This window comes from Chanos chanos, chromosome 5 (assembly GCF_902362185.1).
Source record: "Chanos chanos chromosome 5, fChaCha1.1, whole genome shotgun sequence".
NCBI classification, from domain to species: domain Eukaryota; kingdom Metazoa; phylum Chordata; class Actinopteri; order Gonorynchiformes; family Chanidae; genus Chanos; species Chanos chanos.
Window position 1 is genome coordinate 43,675,400 of NC_044499.1, and position 15,799 is coordinate 43,691,198.

General features: G+C 41.2%; 2 protein-coding genes across 2 annotated transcripts in view; one reads left to right on the plus strand and one right to left on the minus strand.

Moving 5' to 3' along the window:
* Positions 1 to 665: 665 nt before the first annotated feature.
* Positions 666 to 6,402, minus strand: LOC115812589 (kelch domain-containing protein 1-like). Its single transcript, XM_030775073.1, has 13 exons — positions 6,301 to 6,402; positions 5,988 to 6,058; positions 5,332 to 5,449; positions 4,616 to 4,728; positions 3,975 to 4,059; positions 3,770 to 3,868; positions 3,587 to 3,661; positions 3,375 to 3,433; positions 2,439 to 2,551; positions 2,141 to 2,213; positions 1,957 to 2,041; positions 1,228 to 1,307; positions 666 to 813 (listed from the first exon to the last, which is right to left on the minus strand). Exons 1-13 carry the CDS (start codon positions 6,400 to 6,402, stop codon positions 666 to 668), a joined length of 1,221 nt encoding a protein of 406 aa, XP_030630933.1.
* Positions 6,403 to 8,363: 1,961 nt separating this feature from the next.
* Positions 8,364 to 15,799, plus strand: part of arhgap23b (Rho GTPase activating protein 23b) — a 34,471-nt gene continuing 27,035 nt past the window's right edge. The window contains exon 1 of the mRNA XM_030775313.1: positions 8,364 to 8,671. Within this exon, the coding sequence (XP_030631173.1) occupies positions 8,663 to 8,671 (9 nt within the window). The 5' untranslated portion in view covers positions 8,364 to 8,662. The remainder of the gene's footprint in view (positions 8,672 to 15,799) is intronic.

A 15,799-nucleotide genomic window follows, 5' to 3' on the forward strand; every position in this document is an offset into this window, starting at 1 on the left:
TGTTGAAATAGATAAAAGACATAGCTAAAATCCTTAGTTGTCTCAAAGAATGCAAGTCTCCTTGAAAATATATTTAATTGTATTTTAAAGAGTCACTAATTCACAAGTGTGGAATTTGAGCAATCTGTTATTTTTATTTTTTCTGCACTGTGACAAAGTTCCACAAAATAACATTTTCAACTAAACCCTTTCATTAATGCTACACTTGCTACATTGGTAACAACAGGCCATTTCTTGAGTAATGTATCACCAGAACCAAGTTGAAAGTAACCTAAGACTAACAGTGTTAGGATGAGTTCAGCTGTAGCATAGAACCGACTTCAAATGTCGTTATAAACTAAAGGATTCAAGTCTGTTCAAACATTTACTATGCTACTTCGTAAGATATGTTTGGCCAAAACAAAAAAAAATTAAACAATTTCCAGTATCAGTAAATAAACAGATCAGTAAATAAACAGATAATCTTTGGCAATACATGAGCAAGTGTCTAAGATATATTGATAACTGTGTAATTAACTATAAATGTAGACTAACAAACGTGTCACTATTAAATACAGTTTGATCAGGAAAATATACATTCAAGTTTTTTTGGAAAATGTTGAAACGTGTATGCGCTCAAGCATCAAAATATCAGGACAATGTGAAGCTGCTTGCGCAAAATGAATTTAAATCAAGTTTTCTTTCTCCTGTTTTCTTACACTTGTCCTGAAATAGGATATCCTTTTGTGTATCCTGGCCTGAAGTTTTGGTGGTAACCATGACACCTGTTCCCCCAGAAGAGATGCATGTTTTCCTATGCAGTCCTCGCATAGCCTGCAAAGAATAAACTCAATTCATAATTACAGCTGCACAGACCAGCACTATTGGAAGTAAAGCCCCATAAAGTTCTGACAAAGATATCCTTGATCCGCTTGCGTCGAGGATAAAGACACATAAAAATAGCGCAGACTCCGCTTCATTATTTTACTAATAATCAGACCAGAGGCCTGGGTTTAAAATTTTTCAGTGTTACAATGATATTGAGATGTGACTTTTAATGAAATATACATTTTTATTCTCAAGCACTGAAGTTCTAACAGAAAGAAACGTCAGAGAAATTGTATTGTGTCGTAAATTATTCCATTGCAATGTAATGATTTAATTGTCCCCATGTGCCACATACTATATTTGTCTAATGAAATGGTGGCTCTTGAGACTAGAAGCTTGCTGTGTTATGAAGGTTCTTACCTGATTAGAGAGTAAGGCTGCATTTGGAAAACCAGAACATCTCCACAGTGATTCTGAGACGGAGCTCTGAGGACGGCGATCTAAGCGAACGAAAAGGTGTCAGACGCTCGTTTTGGACACAGGTTTTCTGAGAACATCTACTGAAATCAGCTATGGGACAGGCTCTGTTGTCTGTTTTTATAACATCAATATGCACTGTGCTTGAAGTACCATTTCACACAGGTAACCACATTCGGGACCTCAGTAAACGTTCACCTCGCTAGGTGAACTTTGCCAGGCAAGCACGTGAAGCCATTTTTAACCAAATTCCTCCATGTGTGCAAAATGCATATATGGATTCATACAGAGCTGACGCTGCGTTTGCGTCAGGACACATTACGTAGAGCACTCTAATACTCTGAGCTTGATCTAGACTGAGTCCTTTTACATAACACTCTCAATGCCATACATCTCACAGACTGTTTTTTCACCCAGCTCTTGGATTACGGCACCAACGGTACTCACTAAAACAGCGTCTGAAATCTGACCTTTGATCTGGGACTTAGTCGGTATAAACGTCCCTGTGCTACTCGCTTCGTGATGTTTATGAAATCTGTTACTCTTTTAATAGCTCTTTCTATATTCACCAAATTGCCAGAAACAACACAAAGTTAACCGTGACATTAAATCATTTTCACCCAAACATACCCCAAGTTCCTTGTTACCACTTCCTCTAAACATTCAACGTACCGAATCGATCAGCAAGACAAAGTCCCGGGTTCCTCCAAAAACAACGACCTCATTGTCTCTCCCCTGAGCAGCTGAGTGCCATAACCTAAGGGCGAAAATGTGTAGCACTCAACAGAATGGCGACATTTATCTTCCAGAACATTCCCCGACTGGAGATCTGACGGCTTACACTAAGCAGTCGTACCTGGGTTTGTCTTTGTGTGCATGTGCCCTCTCCCTCCATTCCCTTGTTAGAGTGTCAAATTCCCATCCGTCATCTTGAGGATGAATTTTAAGAACAAATAAATGAGCAATATATAAAAACGCACAAACACACTTTTTGTTATTTCAAAGCTTTGATCTTTGATTTCTTTTATATATATATATATGTATGTGTGTGTGTGTGTGTGTGTGTATATATATATATGTGTGTGTGTGTGTGTGTGTGTGTGTGTGTGTGTGTGTATATATATATATATATATATATATATATATATACTTACTTAAAGCCTGGCCAGTCATGCTCAGGCCACCGAATAAGAAAAGCCCGCTGTCCGACACAGGGGTGAGTGTGTGGAGCGAACGTCCGGCAGGGAGGGGACCGGCGAGGGGGTCACTGGGGTCACAGAAAGGAATAGACACAGCGGTTGTGTTTAACACAGCCTTTATAAACAATGCCCTAACACACAGACACATACTATAAATACATGGGTCTATTGTCATACTATAACCGAGTGCACTGAGATAGGTGGCAAACACACTCATTTTTTTACACAGCATTATATTACACTTTTTACTGAATATAATGATTCCCTCAAGGAGAAGGGAGTAAAGTTTTACTAACTATTTTGTCGTTGAAAAAATGTTCAGGACATTACATAAAGGCATGGAGTGCTGGTTACCACGGCAGATGAAAAGAGAGATTTGCAAATGGCTATATGCAAAAAAAGAACACGCTGGGTGAACAAGATTAAAAACAGAAGGCATGTTCCATCATAAGTATATAAAGCGTCATCCAAATAGTATTTTGCATATTGTTTGGGTATAGTTCTGTACCTCTCTTCAGAACAAGTGTGTATGCTTCTCTTTTGCATGTATGTATATTCAAAGGTAAACAAAGTCACCTCTGTCTTTTGGATAACTGAAAATTGCGTCTGTTGACATGTTAGACATTTAGACAAATAACTGTGTCTCCCATTTGCATTTGTTATTCTCCTGCTGTACAAACGAAAGCGCCTATACACTCTTAATAAAGAAAACTTATCATAAATTAAATGATCATTTTTCATTTTGCGTTACTACATGCTCTATAAAGCATTAATTACCAGTAAAATGAAGTCTTACCAGCCTTACAGTCTTATCATAGTGGAACTAAAACTTCCTTTTGTCAGTTTAAGTCTAATGAAGTGCGGTTTTAATGCAGAAAACATAGGACTTACACCTGGGTCCATGTCCATGTTTCAAAGTCCAGACAGTGGATGTTCAATGACTCTGTTTCCTAAAGAGAGATTAGAAATCAATGACTTGAACTCAGACATGGCTTTTAGATTCTTCGTTCATAAAATCTGAGGAGGAATTCACTGCATGATATTTGATTTAATTCGCAGAAAAGAGCAAACTTTGGTGGTTTAGAGGGTGCCTTTCTACTTACCAGCCCTCCACAGATGTAGCCTTTGTTCCCTAGAGTGGCACTGGCGTGAGAGGACCGTGGTGTTGGGGGACAGCCCTGCCATAGAGATTCAGGGAAAAAACAAAAGCAAGGAAAAGGTAAGCTTTTCACACATACGTCTATGTGTCTGATCACACCCTATTAACCAATGCCCTTTCTACTTACCTGAGTTTCTGGTTCAGTCCATGTCACAGACTCAGGTTCAAACATGTGAACCTCATTGTTCCAGCCCCAGAGCTGATAAAGTGCTGTCCCAGTTGTTGTCTGTGAACACATCAAAGTTTGCTCATCAGTTCAGTTTGTCCTGCGTTAAGAAAAAAATTCACGTGAAATTGTGCGTCTTGTATGTTACGTGTATCTCGCTACTCACCCAATATGTCTCATCCACAATGAAACCCTTAGAGTTGTTGACATCTCTCATTGTTTTGCATCCATATCCACCGAAGTAAATGAGTCTAAGCAGAGGACAACAGTGGTAATGCTCTCTCAGCAGGCAGTTCTGTCTTATGGTCTCGGATCATGTCCGACTAGTACTGTCAAAGCCACTGATACATTCACAAACAAACTGCAACCACAAATAAGTTTAGTAATGCTGGTCTTTGCCACTTTGAAGACCACATAATTGACGCCAGCATTTTTTCACACCGGGATGCTGTCAAATACAACATATTGCACAGAACCCACGATAACTGACTCTCCAACTTGGTGTAAAATGAAGAAGTCAAAAGTGTGAACTGCTCACTTGCCAAGAAACCTTTTTTTTGTAGCGTCCCGACGTCGGGTTTTAAGTATATTCACGGTAATATGTCAAGAACAGTTAAAGAGTTCAGCAGGTCTCTCTTCCAGCTCTTCTCACACTTAAATATGATTGAAGATATACCATTGAAGATATACCATGATATACCATTTTTTCTACTTGAGCTGGTGATCAGTTCTACCCTGTTCTGTCTGTGAAAAGTGTAGCTTTACAGACACAGGGAACTGCTGAAACATTCAGGAGACCCCTCCAACCTGTTTCTGTGTATCCAGCAGGAGTGTTTGTCTCTAGGGGAAGGAGTTGTCCCCAGTGCATTTGTCACTCTCCTCCATGTATACTCCCCATCCATGATGTCAACACAATACATCTAACAAGTTAAAAAAAAAAAAAACAGGACAAAGAGAAAAGTGATATATATACATACATACATACATACATACATACATTAAACCTGACACACCTAGCACTGTAAAATTACACAGGCTTTCTAGATTTCCACCGTATTTCGCACTTTAGTAACACACAAAGCAACTGGTATTTCTCCCATCTGTGCAGAGCCTCTCTTGGGCATTATGTGTGCACAGCACTAATGATCTTTACACGGCATAGACTGTTTAGTCTTCCACTGACTGATGTTGTAGAGTACAATGCTCTTATCAATAATGTTCTACTGATCTACTGACGTATTGTATAAATCAAAGATACAAGCATTTGGTAATATGATTCAAATAAAACTGCCAACATTGTTCTCATAGTTCTAAGCCTTCTTCTGCCTGAGGGCAAGGTTTGTGGAGGTTATGCCCGTGCAAGTGAACTATCAGGTTGCAAACAATAGAGGCATATCATGGATGTTTTTATCACCCGGCTGCATCCCTGACAAACACGTTGAACAGCTTCTTCCTGCATTCTCCCCGTGCTAGGTTTACAGAGAAGGTTGCTAAGTTGCCATCGGTTTCCTGGAATAGCTCACCTGGTTGGTGTGTCCGTTGTTGTCACAGCCCCCAAAGATATACAGCATCCCCTGGAGATATGAGCCACATGCCTGAGAGAGCAGGGGTGGAATCTCACCTCCCATCACCTTACATGCCCTGCCAGACACCCACACGCACACACGCACACACACACACACACACATACATGTGCACGCGCACACGCACACACACACAAACATACATACAAACAGACACAGACACACACACCCACAGACACACACACCCACATACACACCGAAACCCACACACACATACACACACATATGAGGAGACGGAGCAGATGGGGCTGTTTTGGTTTACAATGGTTACAAGTGACATAAAAACAGAGAACTGTTCATTTCCTTATCTGAACATCTCCCTGCCGATGCTTACAGTACATAACAATTGTAAGGAGCAAAGATCCAAGGTCAACAGTGAAACACACACTTGATACAAATTCTTTCCTTAACTGTTAAATATTAAATGGTGAAGCAAATTGTTAACAACATAATATAGCACAACAACATCATTTTGTGAGCACCTCTAGACTTTGAGGGTAAACTTTACATCCACTCAGAGTTTTCTGGAACTTTGAATGGATTGGGGAACATTTGAACTGTAATTTTCTGGTACAAAATATTCGTGTTTTTCTCACCAACTCCCACTATCCAGATCATACAGCCAGATCTCCTCACTGGGTAAAAATATTTCCTCTCCATTGACACTCTGCAAAGGAGAAGTCCCATAAGTTTCACTCTAAGCCGCAGTTTCGTTGGGATCAACTCATCAGCACATTGACAACAAGGATAATGTCCTCAGTTGCATCCACATGAAGTTCAAAATGTAAAATATTTTAAAATATGTACAAAATTTTGAATTCTTAACCCGACTGTTACCATAAATGTATTATTAAAAAGTGCGATGCTGTATACGGGGATCGGAGACAGGGCAGACAGGGCGCAACTCACCTGGCATCCTCCCCAGACATAGAGTACGCTTCCTTCCATGAACGCGATGTGATCACTCCGCTGTACAGCAGCCAAACGGTCGGATTCAATCACTCCGGTCATGGTTACCCCGAATAACTATTGCAGCTGATGTCCTACAAGGCTACAAGACTACAGAAATACGACATTAGATGTAATATTTACAGTTCGAAGGGGTGGAATGCAAACAGGAAGCGCAGCACTGAAGAGCGAGTACACCACAGAAGTTTTTTGGGGGTGGGCTCGGAGTTGCCTGAAGACGAGCAGAGAATGAGAAATGTGTGAAAAAGTGTTTTTCGTCATTATCCCGGGGGCCAGCGTTGAGGAATGTAAATAGCCTAATGCACGTGGCTTTATGTAATTTCACTTAAAAGCTGCTAAAGAATGCTAGTTAAGAGAATTTTTATAGTATAGAGTGTGGGTCTCAACTGGAATCCATCTCTGAGACTTTAGGATTAGGCTTAAATGATTACAAAAGAGAATTCTCATCACTTAAGATGAAATTATAAATGTAAAATCAGGGTCAAACAGCTTTTCCATCCTTCTTTCAAGTCATACTCGTCAAGTGAAAGTAAACACAGTCGTTTCGGCCAGGTAAGGGTAGAGTTTATCTCCAAGGTCTATTGGGCTATCAATTTAAATTTTGTGCAAATGAGAGAATGCAAGACTATCCCAGCAGTAATAAAAGCAAATGTTATCTTTACACGACGTCACCTCAGGTTTTGTCTCCAACTTCATCTTTATCTCGAATGAAAGTGGGAAAGAGGAACGTTCTATCAGATCCACAGTATCCAGTAGATGGCGTCATCCAACCAATTTAGTCCAGCACGTGATACTTGTCAGTGTCGTCAAGAGTTTCGCTGTAAACCACACTTTCGGTGTGAGACTTGAGGGACTATCTGCGTAAAATCTGATTTGGTACGTTCTTGTGCGAAAACTTAACAATGAATACAAACTTCATTTCTATGAAGCGGAACAGACAAGTAAAATGAAAACACGCATTTTGATGTTTGATGTGATCTAAGTGAATCCCCAGAATACGTACTTTTTCAAAAATACAGCACTACATACAAAGTATATAGTGTTTTATACTATGTGTACAATACTGTATATTTCTCATGTCATGTTTCCTGTGTATAGTTCATGTATAGTTCTCTTAAAGCAGGACCAAATGATCAAAAGTTCATGAGAGTGAATAGTTTAAGGCCAAGTGGATCAGGGATGCGGGAAATACTGGGGCCACACCGGGAGCGCGCTTCCTGTTGTTGAGGGGTGGGAGTTTCCCGCGATACAACTCGGGGGAAACGCTGGAGGATGTCCTCCTCAGTTGCTTTGTGTGTGTGTGTGTGTGTGTGTGTGTGTGTGTTTATTTTAACGCTTTGGGAGAAAATAATGCATGTTCGGTAGTTCTGTGGAAAATGTTGAATTAATCTAACTTATTTGTCCAAATGATACAAGAAAGGCTTGTTCCTGGATAATAAAACATGTATTTGATCAGTTGAGCCATTCACAAATTACTACATTTCCCATGCTCCTTTGAACTAGATGCAAGGAATGGGAGACTGTCATCAATGACAGTGCACTGAGAGACATATGGCTGGTTAAGCCGGGATCACAGTAGTGGTTGTCAATGGTGACGGATCTCTCCGTGGAGGAATGGGCGTGACAGCTGCCGGGGAATCCAACGTACTCATTACTATCAGTGGTCATGTGATCTATCTTTCCTCCCATCCCTCTGATCCCCCCACCCTGTCGAAGCATCTAATGCGCCCTGTGTGTGTGTGTGTGTGTGTGTGTGTGCGTGCATACAGTCAGAGGAAGGGAGGGTGGCAGGGGGAGGGGTGAAAAGCAGGGAGGAGGGGAGGAGAGCGAGAGAGGGAGGGAGAGGGAAAGAGAAAAGAGAGTGCTGAGCTGAGCCACAGAGATGAGCCCAGCTTACGGCGAGCGAGCGAACAAGTAAGAGGTGGAGCGCGTGAAAGAGAGGATAGACATTCACCTCTGATTCTCTTACTGACCTCAGAGTTGAACACAGGACCACGCACTCCTCCTAGTGACAGACCGAACAAGTGACAGAGAGAAGAAACGAGAGAAGGAGAGAGTAAGGGGGGAGAACACTTAGAGGAGAGCTGTGCTTCGTCCTCTGACACCGGACGTCGGGCGACTCCTAAGGAAACCAGGGACAGAGGGGACAGGTGACAGAGGATCATGGTGTTTTCAGAAAGGCGCGATAACGTGTTTGAGTGTGTGTCGCGTCCAGGAGTGTGTGTGAAAGCTCCCTGAAGAGAAGGACAGTGATGAATTGCCATGTCAGGATCTAGAAGCCATCAGCTGCCTCACTGAAGACATGGCTCAGGTGAGTTCACAACGCAGCAGGAGGGTTTTCTATGTCACATACACGCACACACACATATTCATATAACAACACTGAATATTACATCTAACATCTCACACCACCGGAAACATGGATTTAAGGCGATATCACAGCAGGTCATTTACGATCTGAATCAACAACGTGAGTGTTCATCCTCTGCAGAGGACAACTAGTTTGTCCCAAAGGTCAAGTGGTCAGCGCCAGAAGACATCATGGCATTATATGTCATTTCTGAATTGAGGGCTTCATGTTATCCTCTCAGCAGTAATGGGCTATTATCAGACTTCATTTCTTCATTGTTTGTGTGTGTGTTTGTGTGTGTGTGTGTGTGTGTGTGAGTGAGTGTGTATGTGTCTGTGTGTGCGTACGTGTGTGGCTGTTAAGTGAAAAAGCAGAGGTGGCTTTTCCAGAAATCACCGCTTCCTGTTAATAGATGCTGGTCATACCACAGAACAATTACTGAATGGTCAAATGAACCACTTAGCAGTTCACTTTACTATACTGCCTGTGCCAAGAGGTGTTTTAGGAGTGTAAGATGAAATACAAGAACTAATGCATGATATAATTTTGATTCAACTTTGTTATAGACATGTAAAGCCCTTTGAGACTATAAATAGTGATATTGGGCTCTAAATAAATATTATTATTGTTATTATTCTTATTATTATTATTATTATTATTATTATTATTATTATTATTACAACAGAAACTGCAGTGGTTTATTGGGTAAGGTTTATATATCGTGTAAGGTTGGAGATGTTTTGTTAAACTTAACTTGGCTTTTAAGGTCCGACGATCTCATACAATAAATCTATCGTTGTTTTCTTTCTCTTTTTGTTGTGGGTCGTTAATTGGTCCGGGAGGAATACCATAAATCAGAACTTCTTAGTTAGTAAAGTTAGCCTGATCCAAAAATCAAGACTTTCCAAAAGAGAAACAACTTAAGAACATCACTACCGAACGACCAACACATATTTCCTCAATGATCTGGTAAACTGAGAAACCATGCTTTGTGAACCCCAACTCCCTAACCCCCCACCCCCCCCCCCCCCCCCCCCCCCCCCCCCACACACACAAACACACACAAACACACATCCCGCCAGCTATCTCAGTATTGAGGTATTCCAAACCTGAAAGCTTTTTCACAGGAAGTGTGATCTGAAGACAGGGCGGGAACCCTTGTGGTGGCACAGAGTGGTTCACATGACAGAATTCGTCAGAGGTCAGGTCGCTCGGGACGTTAGATATCAGAAGCAAAGCCTAATGTTTACAAACGTAACAGACAGAACAAAACTCTCCTGAAAACCAACTGGCCATGCCCATGACAGAGGGGAAAAGACACAAAATATTTCATTCGACAAGGATATATGACATTAATAATCACGATATGCGGTTATGAGTTATGTTTTAGCCCACAATTAAACAAGAAAAAACTTGTTTATGAATGTCTGACATAAAACATTAGTGATAAGCAGAGACAAAAATGTGGAAGTGGACATGGTCATGTTTGGGGTGAATGAGGACAACATAAAAGAGCAGACACTTAAAAAGGGCGAGAGTATAACACTGAAGAGTGGAGATATGGAGAACAAAGTGAAAGAGTTTAGGAGATATCAAAAGGAATACACTTGGGTATAGAGACATGATGATTATTATTTGAACTCTCTGTGTGTGTGTGTGTGTGTGTGTGTGTCTGCGGTTCAGTCCTATCTGCCCTACGGCTTTAGCTTGGCTCATTCTCCCTCTCTTCTCAGATCCTCTGTTGTGGCAACTAGGGCCCTTCTCTTCCACTCTCTGTCTCATGTACCCTTCTTCATCATTCTTTAACAGCACCACTACATCTCATCACAACTCACTCTCTCTCTCTCTCTCTCTCTCTCTCTCTATCTCTCACTCTTCCTCTCATTCTATCACAGATCCTTTATCAGAGTTTCAGAGGCGCTGTCTCTTTTGATGTACTGCTCATGCCACTCTCATATCTAGTTAAGTGTGCTAAGTGCTGTGTGTGTCTGTGTCTGTGTGTGTGTGTGTGCGCGCGCGCGCGTGTGTGTAAAACTCAGTAATGATTCGGGACGTCGGCCACTATGGTGTATTCAGCCTCTTGCTATTTCTCTGGTCTGGATCTTTGCACGACCTTTAGGGAGTCTACAGTCAAAGACACTGAATTATTTTGTTCACTTTCAAAAAATGCTGCTCTGTACCAGGATGTGCTCTCTGTGTAATTTGAAAAACATTATCTGTGTTACAACCCATATACCTCAGTAGCATAGATAATATTACTCTTCCATCCAGTAACAGTAACAAAAATCATTTGCACATAACACTGCAAAACATTGTTTTCTGTGTATTAAACAAGGCCAGCTGCTGTCATATGTCTGAAGTTTTCCAATAGTTTAAACACTTGGGGGAAAAAAAGCCCTGGACTATCTGCTTTTTTACAGTAATGATTTGTTTACGTTTAATTATGCTGGCATTTACGGACAAACCCTTTTCTAACCGGGAAGAGGACAATTTTCAGGTCTCTTTTTTTCTGCTCCAGATCCATCCAGTTGCATTTAAAATATAATTAGAGTGGAGATCTGAGCTAAGTTTGTATACAGCGACAGCCGCACTGCAAATGCATAATGCTCTGATGCCGCTGTCATCTGACCCGACTCTCTGTTTGATTGACAGATCAACAGAGAGCCAGTGAGGACTGGCAGATTCTAGAACTCTTCTGTATCTTTTTAATGAACAGCTGTTATACAACTCTCCCTTTGTGTATCTTGGTCTCGCTCTCTCTTTCATTCTCTGTCTCTCGCTGACACACACACACACACACACACACACACACACACATGCACTTAAACAAACACACACACGCACTCTGACTGAAAAAGCAGTAGCACTATTCTTATATCATTGTTATTTAGGGCTTGAATGCTGGAGACAGATGCATATTTATATTACTGAGGGAGAAATTCTATATTCTGCACACATGCTCTTGCTGTTACCAAGGCTTTTGATACAGGGCCCTCGCAGATTCTAAACCCTCCCAGCCCTTAAATATGGCGAGGATGTGATCCTTGGTAGGTGTATTTGAAGTGCAGAAAAGTTTCAGTTCAACAATCCCAGTTTTAAAAGAGAAAATCGGTATAACATCCAAGCCGCACTCTGGACAGCTGATTTTTAAGAGCTAGATCTCCATCTGTGCTGTATCACCCTGAGGCTCAAGGATAGTGTGTCGGCTTGTGTAATTCCTCATCTCTGTTATACCACAACCTCCATAAAATTAGCTTTGTGGGGTTTTGTGAATCGTATATTGCTCCATTATGTGTGTATACGGAGTGGAAATTGGTCCATTAGAGTGGAATAACGACCAATCCCAAGGCCCATGTGGAGTATAGTGCGGTTTGGCTGTTCATTAAGGTTTATCAGTGCTATAAATAACTCAGCATAAGCCTGATTTGAGCTGTTTGAGACGTATGGCACTGGCTGTCAGATAGTGAGGAGAAAGAGTTGTACTTCAGCGTCTGTATTTCCCCCTGAGGTCACCCCCCGCCCCCCAACCTCGATCCAGATTCTATATATGTGTGTTACTGTGTGTACACCAGTATAAGAACAGAGCGGTTTCAAATAGGTGGCTGCCAAGACGTGCTACTTTCTAATCTCTGGCATTGTTTTAACTGAGAAACAGTGCGGTATAAACATGTAAAAGAGGGCTTGAGAGGGATTTTAGTTTAATTTCAGATGATCGGTTGAGTTCTGTTTGGACTCTTCTACTCTTCCAAGTGATTTGAGCCCCCAAAGAAAACAAAACAGGCGTTTCCAGGAAGTAAACATCGCCAGCTCAGCTCACCATATTGTGTGCTTATTTTTACTCTTTTCCAGACAGAGTAGAGTAGGATGGCAGGCTCAAGAGTGTGTGTGTGTGTGTGTGTGTGTGTGTGTGTGTGTGTGTGTGTGTGTGTGTGAGCGCGCACGTCCACACGCGCATGTGTGTGTGTGCGTGTGTGTTTGTGAGTGTGTGTGTGTTAGGGGAGGGGGATGCATGTGTGTGTGTGCGTGTGTGTGTGTGAGGGGAGGGGGATGCATGTGTGTGTATGTGTGTGTGTGCGTGTTAAGGCCATAGGTATTAGTGGTAGGTCAAAGATGTGTGGTGGGTGGGGAGGTTTGTAGGAGCTGGAAAACGTGGGTAGTGGGTGAAGTGGGAGGCTTAAGGATACAGGATTAAGGCTGTTGTGTAACAAACCGTGGTCTGTGGGGATGAACAGTAGACCGAGCGCAATCTCACAGACGAGCATGTTACTGCTCTTCTGCCTGCTTTGAAACTCTCTATTATTCATTCACTCTAATGCCCTTCCTCTCCTCTGCTTTTATATTATTACAAGTCACAAGGTTTAAAGTGATGTTTCTGACTTGACGAGACTGTACTGAACAATGGCTTTGTGTATATTCAGTTGCGCACACACAACTATATGCATCTCAGCCCTGTTTTGCCAGTGAGTTTTCCGAGTATCTTTTGTACGTAACTTTGTTTCAGAATGGTGGTTTTACAGTGTATTCTGAATAATAAAGTGTTCTGAGAATGGATGGTACCTTTTTGTCAGAGTTCCATCAGTTGTGACAGTGGATTAGAAAATAACATAAACAGTGCAAGGACTTTATCTGTAGGGCGTGGTACAAGGTGTCACAGATGAACAGTTTCAGAAGTTCACTTGTTTTTTCACTGTACCGTGACGTAGTGACAAAACTTCATTAAATTCCTCCAGTAATCAGTGTCTACTAATGTCTCCAGTAAAAGCTTTCCATCGTTTATCAAGGACCCAGACACATTAACTGTGGTTATTATCAATGTCACTGTTGGATAAAGAAGAAAAAGAAAAAAAAAGAAAAAAGATAAGTGACTAATTTTAGGTGTGTAGGTGATATAAAAGATCCGTCGTAAAAAGGATTTATCAAGAGAGAGAAACTGACTGTCTGAGATTGCTCTTTGTGGTTGACTAATCACATCAGAAATAACTCCATGTTACTGCGCTTTTCCTTGCTCTCCAGAGGGGAAATGGGAGTTGACTGAAGCATTATCTGGGCTAGGGACTGTCCACCTGCATACATCACGCATTAGCTGTACATGTATGACTCACTGCACAACTAGAATGCACACACACAGACACAGAAACACACACACACACATTCCGACTTGCATTTTGCTAAATAATTGTTACCAAATGGTGCCATTCTCCCTGAGCTGGGCTGATATTCATAATTGTGTCCAAAACATAAAGTGTATGTCTGACCGCTATCATACACAAATGAAGATCCAGACACCTCATGTCAACTCTGACATTCTGGGATGTGAAAAGAAAGCCTAAATAATTTAGAATTGGTGGCATCAATACACTCTCAGCACACAAAGTTTTTTTGCACTTACACAATGAACACTGTGGAGCCCAGTGACCTTAAAGAAGAATTTGGCCGTACATGCTATTTATAAAATCATTTTTGCAGGAGCATAATTATAACTTGAACTATTTATAATTGAGTGGATATTCACCATACAAAATGGTCAGGGGGCTATGAACTGAACAGGTTAAGATCAGGATATTTAAATTCAGCTACCCAATAATGATAACATTTTACTGTTGAGTATGTTGTAACTATGTAATGACTTTACTGAACATAGAAGAGCACATGAGATACACTATAATTACGAGACTGATGTTTACTTAGAGACGCCTGTACATTCCTATGTAACTGAAGAGGGTTTGATAATACTCTGTTACTCTGAGGAGGTCATCTCTGACCATTTGTCTTTACCTGCATCAAGTTCATGTGCTGACTGAAGAAACGCTTCATTTCAATTGCTGTTCCATGTAATCTATGGTCAAAGTAAAACCACTGTTGCTATGCTAAGTGAAATCTGTTCATCTGTGGATTTCAAATGTCCAAATGTCCTGTTTTTTACATTCTGAATTAAGAACAGATTTCTTCTCGGGAAACGGTCGTGTGCACTCTTCAGGCAGTCGGTGACATTCAGGACTAGAGTGAAAAACCAAAACTCGCAGCACACCTGGAACAGAAATCTATAGTCCTGGATATGAACTGTCATTATATAACACTAAGGTCTTACTATAATCTTCTTCTTCTTCTTCTATTTCTACTACAACTATGTATTTTGTGAACATATACAACAACAGCTACTATTATTATATATTATTATTAGTATCAATAGTAGTAGTAGTAGTAGTAGTAGTTTTAGTAGTAGTAGCATTCATCATCATAATAATAATAATTTTGTATTGTGTGTTTGAGTAAACATGTGACTAGGGGTGAGTTGGTGCGCCTCCCTGTGGTTAAAGGATGTTACTGCATGGGCTGTCCACTGGCATGCTGACAGGATTAGTGGATTATATATTTAGAGATATCTCCAGAGCACACTGTAAATAGACAGATGGACGCCCCCTCACTGTCCTCTCCCCGCCAGAACTGGGCAGATGTTTGTCTTCTCCTGCTGCAATATATTTACATGTCATCTGCTACGCGGAATTATTCATCTCTCTTGTACTTTTCAGGTCTCTCTGTATCCTAATTTACACTAAAGATACACCTGAACACTAAATACTTTTCTTTGTACATTTAATTTAGAGCAATACGCTTTATTTTATATCCGTAATTCAAAATTTTAAAAAATGAAATATGGTGAACACATTTCAAAAGCAGTTGTTTGTTACCTCATTGTCTTTATTGTGTCCATTTCCTTCAGTTAACTACAGGTCAGATATTAGTGAGCATACGACCTGCCTCAGGGCACAGAGCATAAAAGGGCACAGAGGGTGTGACGTTTGCCTGTAGTAGGGTCAAGGGTCAACTTAGACTGAGCGACTGTAATGGGAGAACTGTGACGTGATTACCGTGGAATGTGATTCCTGTCAAGACAGCAGATTAGTGTGTGTGGCACGTAGTGGCCGAGGAGAACCCTCCCTTTTCTCACACACACACACGCACACACACACACACACACACACACATGCAACATCCTCACCTCCCACCCCTCACCCCATCCCTTCGCTCTTCTATCTCTCCATGTCTCTGCCCCCACTCATCACTTTCTAACCCTGTGTCTAGACGAAC